At 41.5% G+C, this 12,790-nt stretch overlaps 1 protein-coding gene across 13 annotated transcripts in view; it reads right to left on the bottom strand.

Annotated features, from left to right (window-relative positions):
- Positions 1–12,790, bottom strand: part of RERE (arginine-glutamic acid dipeptide repeats) — a 314,825-nt gene that overhangs the window by 111,117 nt on the left and 190,918 nt on the right. For all 13 annotated transcript variants that reach the window (XR_010594217.1, XR_006175082.2, XM_065574910.1 and 10 more), the window contains one exon: positions 4,778–4,876. Coding sequence is in view for 11 of the 13 variants with exons in the window: in XM_065574910.1 (XP_065430982.1) it covers positions 4,778–4,876 (99 nt within the window). In the remaining 2 variants the exon portion in view is untranslated. The remainder of the gene's footprint in view (positions 1–4,777; positions 4,877–12,790) is intronic.

Here is a 12,790-nt window from a genome sequence, read left to right on the forward strand (position 1 = left end):
CATGTCAAATGGGGATGGCATTGATTCTCATACAGCATCCCGAATTGATGTTCCAATGAGATTTCATTGTATTATGCTGAAGCGATGTTAGCCTATTGGACGCTTATTCAGAAAGTGCTTAAGCACAGCTTCACATGCCAATTCTTTGAGAGTTTGTCAGTAGAAGCAGATTCACTAGACTACAAGAGAGACTGACCCCACCCCACCAAAGTCACTGCGGGAGATTTATGTTGCCAGGTGTAGCATCTACCCATATAAACAGGAAACAGCTGCTGTTAAGGCTTCTGATAGATGCAACAGTAAAATAGTTTATTCAGTCACTTTTATAAGACAGAATGGAAAACAGTGGTTTGACAGCATGACCATTAATTTACATGTTGGAAAGAGAGAATTAAAAATTGCCATAGATTTAGAAACAAGAGAGTAAACAAGAAAACCTTTATCTTCCAATTTACAGAGCCTTCCACTTAATTCAATCACTGGTCAATTTTATCCTCCATTTAATTTGATCTAAACCTCTGTAACCACATCATCTGCAGTAAAAATAACACAACTTCCACCATTTATTTTAATCAATTCTAATCGCAGTAGGCAGCTCTTACTGGTAATTCAGTCACTGACTACAAAAAGCTGTCATTTAATGAGGCAGGTTGAAACTCTGGACAAGGAACTGCCCACAGAAGAGCTAAAAGTTAGCTCAACACAAAGATGTATTATTCAGACAGCATCACTGACATGGTAAGTGTTACCATGTGCTATGGGAAGCTGTGCTACTCATCCTATGAGGGTCATGCTGATAACAAGATCAACTGCTTACGCCAACCAGCGTGACAGAAATGGACTTAATTCAATCCCACAACCCTTACTCAAGCAAAACTCCCACCGACTTCAGTGTGAGTTTTGCTTCAGGGAGGAATAAAGACTGCAGGTTTGTACTGAGTAAATACTAGCCCCTTGGACATTTTGATTACATTTCTATTCTGGTTTCCTTCGTTGCCCAGGTGGGCATAGAGAGAAGTTCAGTGCTATGTACTCATGAAGTATCTGACAAGGGGTGGCTGGAAAACAAAAATTCTGTTTTGCAAGGGAGTTTGAGGTTCTGAAATTTGTTTTCGTTCTGCACTGCAACAGAAGTGAGGCCTTTCGAAATAGTTCATGTGGGTTGGGCAATGACCTGGGATGTGGAAGACTCAGGATCAAGTCCCTGCCCGGGATCAGGCAAAGCAGGAACTCTACCCCAGGTCTCCACATCCCCGCTTAGGCCTACTGGCTATTCTAGACTGGGTCTTCCTGCACTCGGGAAACCTTCATGACAATATTTTCATTGAACCCTATCCATTTCCACAACAAGTTTCTGTTTTGATTAAGTGACATTTTCCAACAAAAAACGTTTCACTGAAAAAGTCCCTGACCAGTTCTAGGTCTGACCTACATTGTGTGGGGAATGAACCCTTCCCTGCACTAGCAAAACCCAGGGTAGCCCGGGGTTTCCTTCTTCTCAGACAAAGAGCCCCAGGATCTGGCGCAGATGCTTTAATCTGGAGCTTTCTGCAAGCGGCCCATCAGAGACAAACACTCGCTGAAGTTCGGAAGGTGGAGCTTAACCCCCTATAAATAAAAGAACAGTTTGATCTCTGTCTCTGCCAAGGCTGGATCGCGGCCAAATGTTTCTGGAAACTTGGATGGAATAGTACAAGAAGCAAAAATGATAAAATGAGCTGAGACTGACAGTGATTTATAGATGTAATGATCGTTATTCTGTATTCATACTGTTTGCTGTTTTGGAGTAATGTTTCCCTTTTTAATAAACCTTGCCGTTTTTCTTATTTGCAAGGCTCCACTCTCCCATCATTTAACACTGACTGCTGATCAAAACCCTAAACTGCAGCAACAATGGCACTTGCAACATATTGCAGTTCACCGGGAGAACACCAACAGGGGGAGTGGAAGAGGGAGGGGAAGAAAGATCTTTTTCTAAATAGGAAAGCAGCACACAGCTAATCATTCTATGGAATGTATGTGTGTGGGAAGAGCAGGACAGTACAAATGCAGAAAACAGGGGAGCAGAACTTAAGAGGTATTTACATGGTCACTTACAAAAAAAGTGCCATGTTATGACAAGATCATCCCACACCTTAATAGGAATCTGTATTCTAATCTTTTTACTCCTTGTTCTCTACTTCCTTCCTTCTTTCGATTGCCCACAATCTTCTTTCACCCCATGGCTTCAGGCATTCCCTTTACCACAAAGGGCTTTTGTTTGATTTCAGAATACGCCTGCTTTAATCTCAGATTTATCTAGCCTAGACCTAACCTACCTCTGGCAAAAAGGTTTACATGGGGAGAGAGCAAGCGTGCACATAATTCACTGAAATAACTCTCTGCAAGACTTTCAGAGCAACTGGAGCTTAAAAATGTCTCTCCAGCCACTGTCTGAATAATTCAAAAATGTTAAGAGACTATGAAAATTTCACCCATAATAATTAATCAGGTCTCTTTTATGACATTGGTGCCAGGTTAATTAGTAACTCGATTAACAAGACTACGTATTACCCACTGCAAGATTTTTTTTAATACAATTTACTCCATTTAACAAATTAACAAGTGTAAATGTTCTCCACAAAAACAGGTTTTCTGGCTCAAATCCACTTCAGCTATGCTATCTCTCACTTTGTGTATCAGACTCGGATTTTTCTTTATTTATCTCAATAACACTAAAATAACATATTAGAAGATGTGTGCCTTACAAACTGCAACCAAGTCTTCAGTTGTCTGAAGATAAATATATGTTTTACGATTATAAAATATCAAAACTAACAACTTCCTGTTTTAATGAACGATGCAGTTTAATTCTTAGCTAGAAAATGTAGCATTTACCTCTTCCAAAGGAAGCCCATCATACCTGTCCAGTTTGTTAAAGGGCCATGGTCATATTAGAAATCGCATTTTAAAACCACGCTGTTCCTTAGACATGTCTTTAACATCACCATTGATTAAAGAAAAAATGTTACAGATTTGATCTATTTTACCTTGTTTACATTGTGTACTCTCAGCATCTCTCTCAACTTGGATGATGAAAAAAGATCAGTCAGTTTCACTTTTGTTATAGTCAAGAGTATCTTGCACTAGCATTATGCTGCAAAGTTTAGCAAACTGCAAGGGGTTGCAATTCTGTGTTTGCGGTCCAAACACTGCAGGGGAATGCTGAATTTAAACAACTGTTTATTACACAACAGCTGAACTCTCAATTCTATATAAGGAGTTAATCAATTTTAAAACCTAACATTTTAATTCTAATTTATTTTCATTTACAACCAACACAAAAAGACATCTATCCCAAGCTGTAGGGTCCTTGAAAACACAATCAAAAATAAAAACAAAACCCAGCAGCAACCTCAAAATGGCAATTACAATTTTACAGCAATGGAAATATGAAGAGAAGCATCCTAGATTCCCTAATGACCTATCAAACTGCATCCCCATCTTGAAAAATTCCGTGAAAAGACAGGCCTTGCATCGTGCCCTGATGCCAACAAATTTAGGCTATTTTTGACCAAATAAGGGTGTGAGATCAAGGGCCATTACCTTGAAAGCAGCTCCCTCTCTTTTATACCAAAGGGGCTCTATCAAGGGCTCTCCTGATCTCAACTTGAGCCAATACGGCTCAGGAAGCTAGGCTGTCTCTCCGCTAGGCAGTCAGGTGCAATTATAGGTCACCCCAATAAACTCCACCCCAGACCCACAGGCAGCTAGTACAGATCACAAGCCTCAACCTCAAATTATGGGAGATACAGATGGGTCCATGACAGGAGCACAATATCCAACTGCTCCCGCCTGAAATTCCATCCCATCCCATCCCATCCACAAGATCTAGTGTATGACCTGCCAGTAACCGTATGGGATAGTCCCACAGTCCACATGGTGGCCACAAACTACCACAGACACAGAAAATATGCCAACTAAATGATGTTAAAGTCACTGACCCGAACCCCACAGCTTAGAGGAATCCCAGGCAGCTCATGAAGGCATTCTGCACTGTAGCGGAGCTATCCTACCCTCATGTTACTCTGGGAATTGGATACAAGATGGACACACTGTATTCAATCCAATTTGGGGACTGGGAAATCTCCTCGAGCTTTAGGACAGATGTAAAAGGCACAGATAGACCAGCTTCCAGACAATCCCTTTCTGGTTCGTGGGACGCTGAATATCCAGACAGCAACAACCGTGACATCATCTTATTTTGGCAATTCATGTGAAGAAGGTGGCCCCAATCCTTTAATAAATCCTACTCAGTGGGAACATTTTTGACCACTGAGCAGGCATGAGTCACCACATGAATTGAAGACTGGGATTCTCACTCTCTGACACTCCAGCCTCCTGAGAGAGGCAGGCAAAACCAGTGACAATGAAACCAAACATCTTGGGCCCTGTTTGTGCCTCCTCCTACTGGAACTGCTAAGCAAGGAGCCCAACCAGCCGGTGAAAGATACTGATTAGCAAGGACCAAGAGCCTAAGGGCTCTAGTGTTGCTCATCTCCTCCATGGAATCCTCTCAAGGTGACAGTAATTGTACCCTTTCAAAAGACATACTTCTGGGAAATTATTTTTCCTTGGACTAATGAGGCTCTAGCCACTGATACTCATTTGGAAAAGAGGAGAAAACTTTACTCCATGCAACAGGTTGCTATTCCACCCCCTCAAACAAGAACTCTGAGCAGAAGAAAGCGATAAGTAACCGGAACTGCATGGCAGAAGAGCATAAATCACTCCTTACCACTTCATCTTCAGTCCAACACTTCTCAATCAGTTTGGGCACAGGCTTCTTCACCAAGCGCTGCAGGGCTTTTCCAGCATCGTAGTTACTTTCATGTAGCTGAATAATAAAAACGGAAAATTATATCAACAAACAGAAGTAAAGGTGGACCAACAGTGAGGGGTGGGGATAAGAATGGGGCTTGCTTACTGTATCTACAGTAGAAATAAATAAGACAAATTTGCAGAACCCGGAAGGTAATCTGTTTTATTTAGTAGGGCAGAGAACATTAAAATAGGCAGACTTGCTTTCTACTTTCTGAAGTCTCTTGTAAATTTTCCCTTTAGCATTTTTTAATACTTCTAACATGAGACATTCCAAGGAAAATAAAAAGGCACCAAAACAACTGTTCTTCAAAGGGGTTGTATCTTATGCAGTAATATCTTATTCATATTATCTAGTCAAATGGAACAGCTCATATTTTGGAGGTAACAAGTGCTTTGAGGACAGAGAGAGAGTGAAGTTTACTCCTTCAGAAAATTGTGCTCATTTTTATTGCACAGATGAGAACAAGAAGTTGCTGGAGAACAAAGTGAAGTATGGAGAAGCAAAATAACACCTCGTGGAGACAGCTGCAGGAATACATATAAGGAACTTGGGATCATTAAGCTGACAGCGCTCTCTCAACAATGCATGACCCTGCTGTGTGCTGGGGCTACGTTCCACTATCAATAAATACAGCTGGGGGCTGGCTAAGGCAGATGGTTGGTAGAAACAAAAGTTATAACAAGAGAATGTTGAAAAAATGCCCACTTTCAACAGAGAGTTTAAGGGATAAAGCTCTGATACTCAACCCTCAACAGGGACTGTATTTGGAAGTTGGCACAAATATATAATGTGTTATATGCAAGTAAAGTTAGATTTTGGAACATGGAGACTGATCAGGAGCCTGTTTTACGTCTTCGGGGGAAAATGTACCAAAAGGAAAAGAGAGGTATTCCCAAGGACAACAGTAAACCAATTATCTCCACTCCTACAGAAGAGAGGGAAGTGATGTGTGGAGACTACAGGTATGTCTACACTTAAAACACTACAGCACCTGCACCGCTGTAGCACTTACAGTGAGGACACACTACGGTGGGGAGGGGTTCTCCCACCACTGTAGCTAATCCACCTCCCTGAGAAATGGTAGCTAGGGGCTTGTCTATACTTGAAACAATGCAGCAGCACAGGACTGCTGTAGCACTTCAGTGTAGACGCTACCTACGTCGATGGGAGGAGTTCTCTCATCTGCATAGGTAACCAACCTCCGCAAGAGGTGGCAGCTAGGTTGACAGAACAACTCTTTCATGGACCCAGTGCTGTCTACATCAGGGGTTAGGCCTGGCTTTGTGGATTTTTCATACCCACCCCAGAGAGATGTAACTATGCTGTTTCAAGTTTTCAGTGTAGACCAGCTCGGACAGACGCAAGCATTAGTTCTCCTGCATAAGTAGCTGGATTAGCAGTCAAAGGGGTCATTTAATCACACAGTTACACTAGCAGGAACTAACTACAGAAGCTTTCAGGTTTATTTTTATAGCAGCAGGGGGCATCAGCTCTCTGAACTCTCATCACCCAGCATACTCCGCAAGCAAAGGCCTCTCCATTTCCACCCCATATTCTCAACCCCAACCATCCCTGTATCACCCCACCCATGTCCAATCATCTTTTAGAGAGGACCTCTCTACAATTACTTCAGTCCCAAGGCTGCCAACAGAAAGAAGCCACCTGATATTAACTGTGACAATGCCTTTCTTGAGGAGGACACTAGGTTCTGGATTGAGACCAAAGCACAATCATATATCTTACCAACCAGCCCTGAAGTGGTAGCTCCTTTGTCAGCATCAGCCTGGGTTATAACCGAACTGTGATTTTACAGGGCAAAACCTCCGTTTTCCTAGGTCAGACTGTGCCATTGATTTTGAGGCAAAGAGGAGTTCAGCGTCAAAAAACAAACAAACCCCAAAACCACACACACAGAAACCCAACAATGGCATGGTACAGCTCCTTAGGTTACCTCAGCTATTCCTCTCTCTCCCACCCAATCCACAGATACCAAACATATAAAGAATTTCTCCAGGTATTTTAAAAGTGATCCCTAATGGGGAATAAAGTGTCAAATAATTAGGGGCTTGGGGTGAGAGGTGGAAAAAGAAATAAAACCCCAACCTACCGAAGAGGCAAAAATATGAGCTGTTCGGTGGGACTGTAATATTTGTAGCCCATAGGATTATTTTGCTAGCTATTATGTCCTACTAATCCAGCCAGCCGTATCAAATCATGTGTTTCTCTTTCTGAATTAATCCATTTTATTCTTATATTTTATCAGTATTAATTCCTATGAATTTAGGATGTGTTGAGGCATATGATATGTGTTTCCTAATAATTATACATAGAATAAGTTTTGCTGAAATGCAAGAAGCCTACCGGCCTGTACCCAGTAAGATCCGCTAAATAGCTAAAAGTATAATCAGTTAAGAGTAATTCAGCATAAAAGCTGGTAACCTTTGGCACAGATAGGAATGGTCCTTGAACTTTGGGGAACCAAAGGGAGGAACTATACACAACACTGAACAGGTTTATCCGGCGTCTGCAACTGGTTGGTAACCCCAGGGTATACCACAAACCTGGAAGTCACCAAGAGAGCCTAGGTTGGCAGTTTTTGGAGTGAGATAATCCTTATTAATATATAGAGAGTAAGTGTCATAATCCACTAACCTATAGGAATTTCTTAGGGTACAGAAATAAGATTTGGGTATAGTAAGTTGGGCCTGAATTACATAGTGTCAGGATCCTATAAAATACCTTGTAAGGATATCACAGGGAGCTCTTTTAGTCTTTAGCTCTTTCTTTTCTTTGTCCTCCTATATTCTATAGACTATCTTCTATCACGCTATCAGCTCAGCTTGTGGAGTACAGTATAACTACTCAATGTTCCTAACTATTGGGTAAGCCAGCCCCATCGTGTTATCGGGCATGCCAGGAGTAAGGCTGGTCCTTCACCTCCTATTACCGTGTCCTCAAGGAAGGGTGTATGTTAAGTTAACGTACTTATAATAGGAACGTTACCACCAGGAATCTTCTGGTTGGATGTGATCAGTGGCGAGCCATAACAACTAACCCATAAAATTCAGGTCAACATATGAGCTAATGTCCACTGAAAGCCAGAACTGGATAGCTCCCGCAATCGTTAAGTTCTTTATAAAAGCTCTTGGGCACTGAAGTTACAGAAGGAATAAACTCAAGGTGTTCAAACGGCATTTCCTGTTACTAAGCTGGAATTTATAGCTAAGTATTCCACCCTTATATGCATCCTCACTGACCTGGGACATTGTCACATCTAGATATTAACTGAATAGAAAAACTTGACATAAAAGAGCCAGCATGGGTCCAGAACTTTGGTAAGTTTTCAATTTACAAAGCAGAATGTTTAAAACCTATGAAGGCTGTGGCAAAAGTCAGCAACAGCTGGGAAACTGAAATCAAAGGTTGAAACTTGATACACGGCTCATGCAGCTGTGAAAAGAAAGCACATCTGTGGGATTTGGGGACAAAAACGTCAATCTTCACTTTGATTTCCAGGCTTTTGTCAAATTGGCCCAGCCTTACAAGTTTTAAATAGTTTTTGGGTGCGTGTGTGTATTGCTCTTTTAAAAAACAAGTTTGCTTTTAAACTGCACCACAGAAGGATGTCGGATCATACAGAATAAACAGTAACCGTTTCACGTGAGCCATTATGGTCTATTGGGTAAGTTTTTGAAGTTCTTCTTCACACAGCGCACAGCCAACCTGTGGAACTCCTTGCCTGAGGAGGTTGTGAAGGCTAGGACTATAACAGGGTTTAAAAGAGAACTAGATAAATTCATGGAAGTTAAGTCCATTAATGGCTATTAGCCAGGATGGGTAAGGAATGGTCCCTAGACTCTGTTTGTCAGAGGGTGGAGATGGATGGCAGGAGAGAGATCACTTGATCATTACCTGTTAGGTTCACTCCCTCTGGGGCACCTGGCATTGGACAGGATACTGTTGGTAGACAGGATACTGGGCTGGATGGACCTTTGGTCTGACCCAGTATGGCCATTCTTATGTTCTTTATGTCACTTCTATGTCATCTTCACGAAAAGGTAAATTTTAGATAACACACCTGAGTGAGAAACCTTCCCAGGTGTTGTATTACTGTCTCAGTTTTCAGGTCATAGAACCCACAGAATGAACAGTGACAGTCTAGAAAGATCAATCCAATCGTGGCACAAGCATACCAAAAACCAGTCTGTTTTAATAAAGGAGAAAAAATTGCTACATACGAACTGCAGCCAGTTTAAAAAAAAAAAGTCACATAATCTTGGCTAGTTTATTTTGTCTGCTAGTCCATTGTTAACTTTGGTTTTATACCTGAGCTGTTGAGCTACAGGTATACAGGTGAGCTACATTTTTCAAAATGGATTATCTAAAATTAAGCATCTACAGCCATAACTCAACACCTAAATAAGTAGCCTGTGTTCTGGAAATGCTGAGCACTGGCAGCTAGCACTGAAGTCGGTGAGTAGTCAGCATCTCTGAAAATCTAGCCATTCGGGGCCAGATTGTGAACCCTAACTCACAAAGTGATAGTGAACATTTCATAGAATCATAGAATATCAGGGTTGGAAGGGACCTCAGAAGATCATCTAGTCCAACCCCCTGCTCAAAGCAGGACCAATCCCCAGACAGATTTTTGCCCCAGATCCCTAAGTGGCCCCCTCAAGGATTGAACTCACAACCCTGGATTTAGCAGGCCAATGCTCAAACCACTGAGCTATCCCTCCCCTCCTTGCTCTCATGGTCACATTAATGTCAATAGGATTACTCAGGTGAGTTAATGCTAAGCAGTATGCAATATGGATCTACTATCTGGGCTTTATTTAGATACCTAAACATGGATTTAGATAACAAATTTTAAAATATTGAATTTTGGAACATGAAGACTGACTAGGAGCCTGCTTTATGTCTTTTAAAAAAAATGTACCAGAAGGAGAAGAGAGGTATTCCCAAGGACAACAGTAAACCAATTATCTCCAAAACAAAGGCATATTACTAATAATATCATTTTTCTTTCTCATGCTGCAACAGCAAATTGAGACTTAACACTTGTTTGAGGGTGACTTGGAAATTCTTTTACAAAACCTCCTGAACTGCTCTGATTGCTCCCAGCAGTCAGGATAAGAGGACATTCCTATGTCATGGACCGCAGTTGGTGTAAAACAGCTTAACTCCTTCGAAATCATCAGCTGAGGATCTGTCCCCACAAGTTTCAAAACTGAAGAGTAAAAGTTTTAGACGTCTCTTGGAAAAATGAACTCTGCTTAGTTATTTGCTCCTCTTTGCCTAGCTAGTGGGACAGTTGAGATATAACTCTTACTATTCTGTTAAGAGTTTTAAGTTGCGTGTAAAAATAAAAGGTCACTGCTGGTCAAGACCTCTGGTATGTCACCTAGAATGAATTTGTAGAACGATATTAGGAAATGTCTCCCTAATTAGTTGTATGATGGAAGTGTCACCACCAGCATAAGTTATAGTATGGAGAAGAGTGCTCTGATTAAAAAAGCCTTTGGGTAACATCATGGGAATAAAGAAAGGAAATTCCAGGCTGAATTTTCTCATGGTTTATTTTCAGCCTGCTCTATGGCACATATGGTAAGGTTAAAGGAAAATGCTCTTCACCACAATTACAACGGAGACAATGGCACACATATCCACAGAATTACTGCAGAAAACAATGCCTCAAACTCCATCATCATCTCCCTTCAACAGATGCCTCATCTCTCCAAGCTACAAACACGAACACATCAGACACATCAATACTGCTTTCGCACTGTTGTAAGTCAGGGAGATGCATTACCTGAGATTGCTTAATAGAAAACACTGCTTTTAAATGCACTTCTACAGGTAGAAATTCCAATGTACAAGAGAGCATCGGCTTGTAAATCTGCCTCTGTTGCCTACATCAATGACAGCTCCCACGCAAGTGAAACAACGATCTGAGTCCATCTTTACTAAGCCACAAGTCAAGCACTATGACTAGAACGTCAGACCTGCTGCGCCTAAACCCTACCACTCAAACAGCACCGCTGACTTTTAACTGCTTTTATCACTTTTGTTTCCTAAGCCTTCCAGAGCATGCAATACCCACTTAGAAGCTTGAAAACAACATTTTTGTCTTTTCTATTGGGCACACGTTGATTTTCTTCCTTGCCTGCACTCCAGCACTGGGAATAGGCACGACTGAAAGCAGCAAGGGCTAGTTATTTGTTGCTATAGACAGTCTGCACCTGGTTTCTGTGCATGTTACAAAACTAAGCATGCCTTGTCTCTTTAAAAATTTTGTAGGGATAAAAATGGCAAGGGTTCTCTCCCACCCCCTGCTGTGTTCTGCCAAAACCTCCTCGTGACTCATGGACGGAATCTATATCTTGCCTGAAGGAACCCAGCAAATTTTCCTTCTCTCTTTACAAAACAATTCAATTAGTGACGGAAGAATAACCAGAGAAGACCAGAAGCAATGGGCTGTGCTAACAGGCAGCCATCCCAGTTGTAAAAGCACAGAATAGTTAACAGACCAACATACCCGTCTGGAATACTCTAGGATAGAGGATCAAAATTAACTTTGCACCAAGCTGCCATACCAATGGCAATCTCAAGACCCACAACGTGAAAGTGGGGGAGACAGGGGTGCAATAAGGAGGGGACCCATGTTCCGGCCTGGCCGCCCCATGTTTGAGTGGTGTTGCAACTTAGTATACCAGGTTGCAAATCACTCAAATTTGACCTGGATGCTCATCCATCACACACATCCCAGCAAGGAAGGGTTCAGCCATTACACCGGGTCAGGGGCCAAGGCTGGGGGTTGGGCCCCTGAGCCCACCCCCTCCTTGTGCCCCTAGGGGGAGGGAGAAAAGTCAGGTCAATCAGACACAAACGTGACCACGGATACCATTTTACAGCCTCCTGAGAAAATCAGCCATCTAATGGAGAAAATGCCTTGATTAGAGCTGGGAGCAAGATTATAAACCAGAAAGAAAAATATATTTTTATATAATTGCCAGAGTTAAATCCACTTTCCTCAGTCTGACTGATGGATCATTCTCTGCTTATTACTTTCAGTAATTTAATATATATAAGCACTTTATTGGCAAGCTACTTGAACATATAAATAATAGCTAATGATGACTGCCTACAGTTTAATTAACTTCTGGTTGCACTTTTCAAGGTATTGCTAGAAACACTAAATTACTTTCCCCACTTCCCCCTACCCCCAGCTGTCATGTAAAGAATCACTGTTTTGAGCACAAATCCTGCTGCCTAAATAATTCTGAGACCTCAGCAATCTTATGCATACACACAGTATACAACGAAGAGAACAGACAAGAATGTACCTGCACTTTATAATGCAGAAGTTATCTTTTCTATAGAAAAGCACAGGGCTTTAATTTAAAGAAAAATTCCAAATGTGCACACGTCCGAGCATCTCATTTATATTACAACAGTCATTAAACATCGCTGGATCTCAGGCAAGACTTATTAGCATAAACTCTGCACATTACCACAAGGTTTCAAGTTTCTATTCCAGCTTCTCATCTGAGCTGCCATTTTCTGTCTGCGTGATATTGCAAATAAATTTTCCTTTTGGCATGGCTCAGCTGTCAGGCACCTCTGTTCTGTAATGAATCCATGAATTACATCTCACCGCTCTGACATCTCTGGTCTCACACATCAAAATATTGTTCTTCAATTGTAATTTATAACTTAATTTAAATGTCCCTTTTACTGTGACCTTTTTAGATCAGAATGGCATTACATCTGGCAGCTCCTACTTCAGCAAGGCATCCTTTTGCAATTACAGTCATTATGATCCCTGTCGAAAAGCCTATCTGAGTTAGGCTGCATTCATACTACAATGTTAAATAATTGGAGTCCATTAAAACCATCGTTAGATTTCAGAGCCGTTTTGGGGAA

Source organism: Chrysemys picta, chromosome 21 (assembly GCF_011386835.1).
Source record: "Chrysemys picta bellii isolate R12L10 chromosome 21, ASM1138683v2, whole genome shotgun sequence".
NCBI lineage: Eukaryota > Metazoa > Chordata > Testudines > Emydidae > Chrysemys > Chrysemys picta.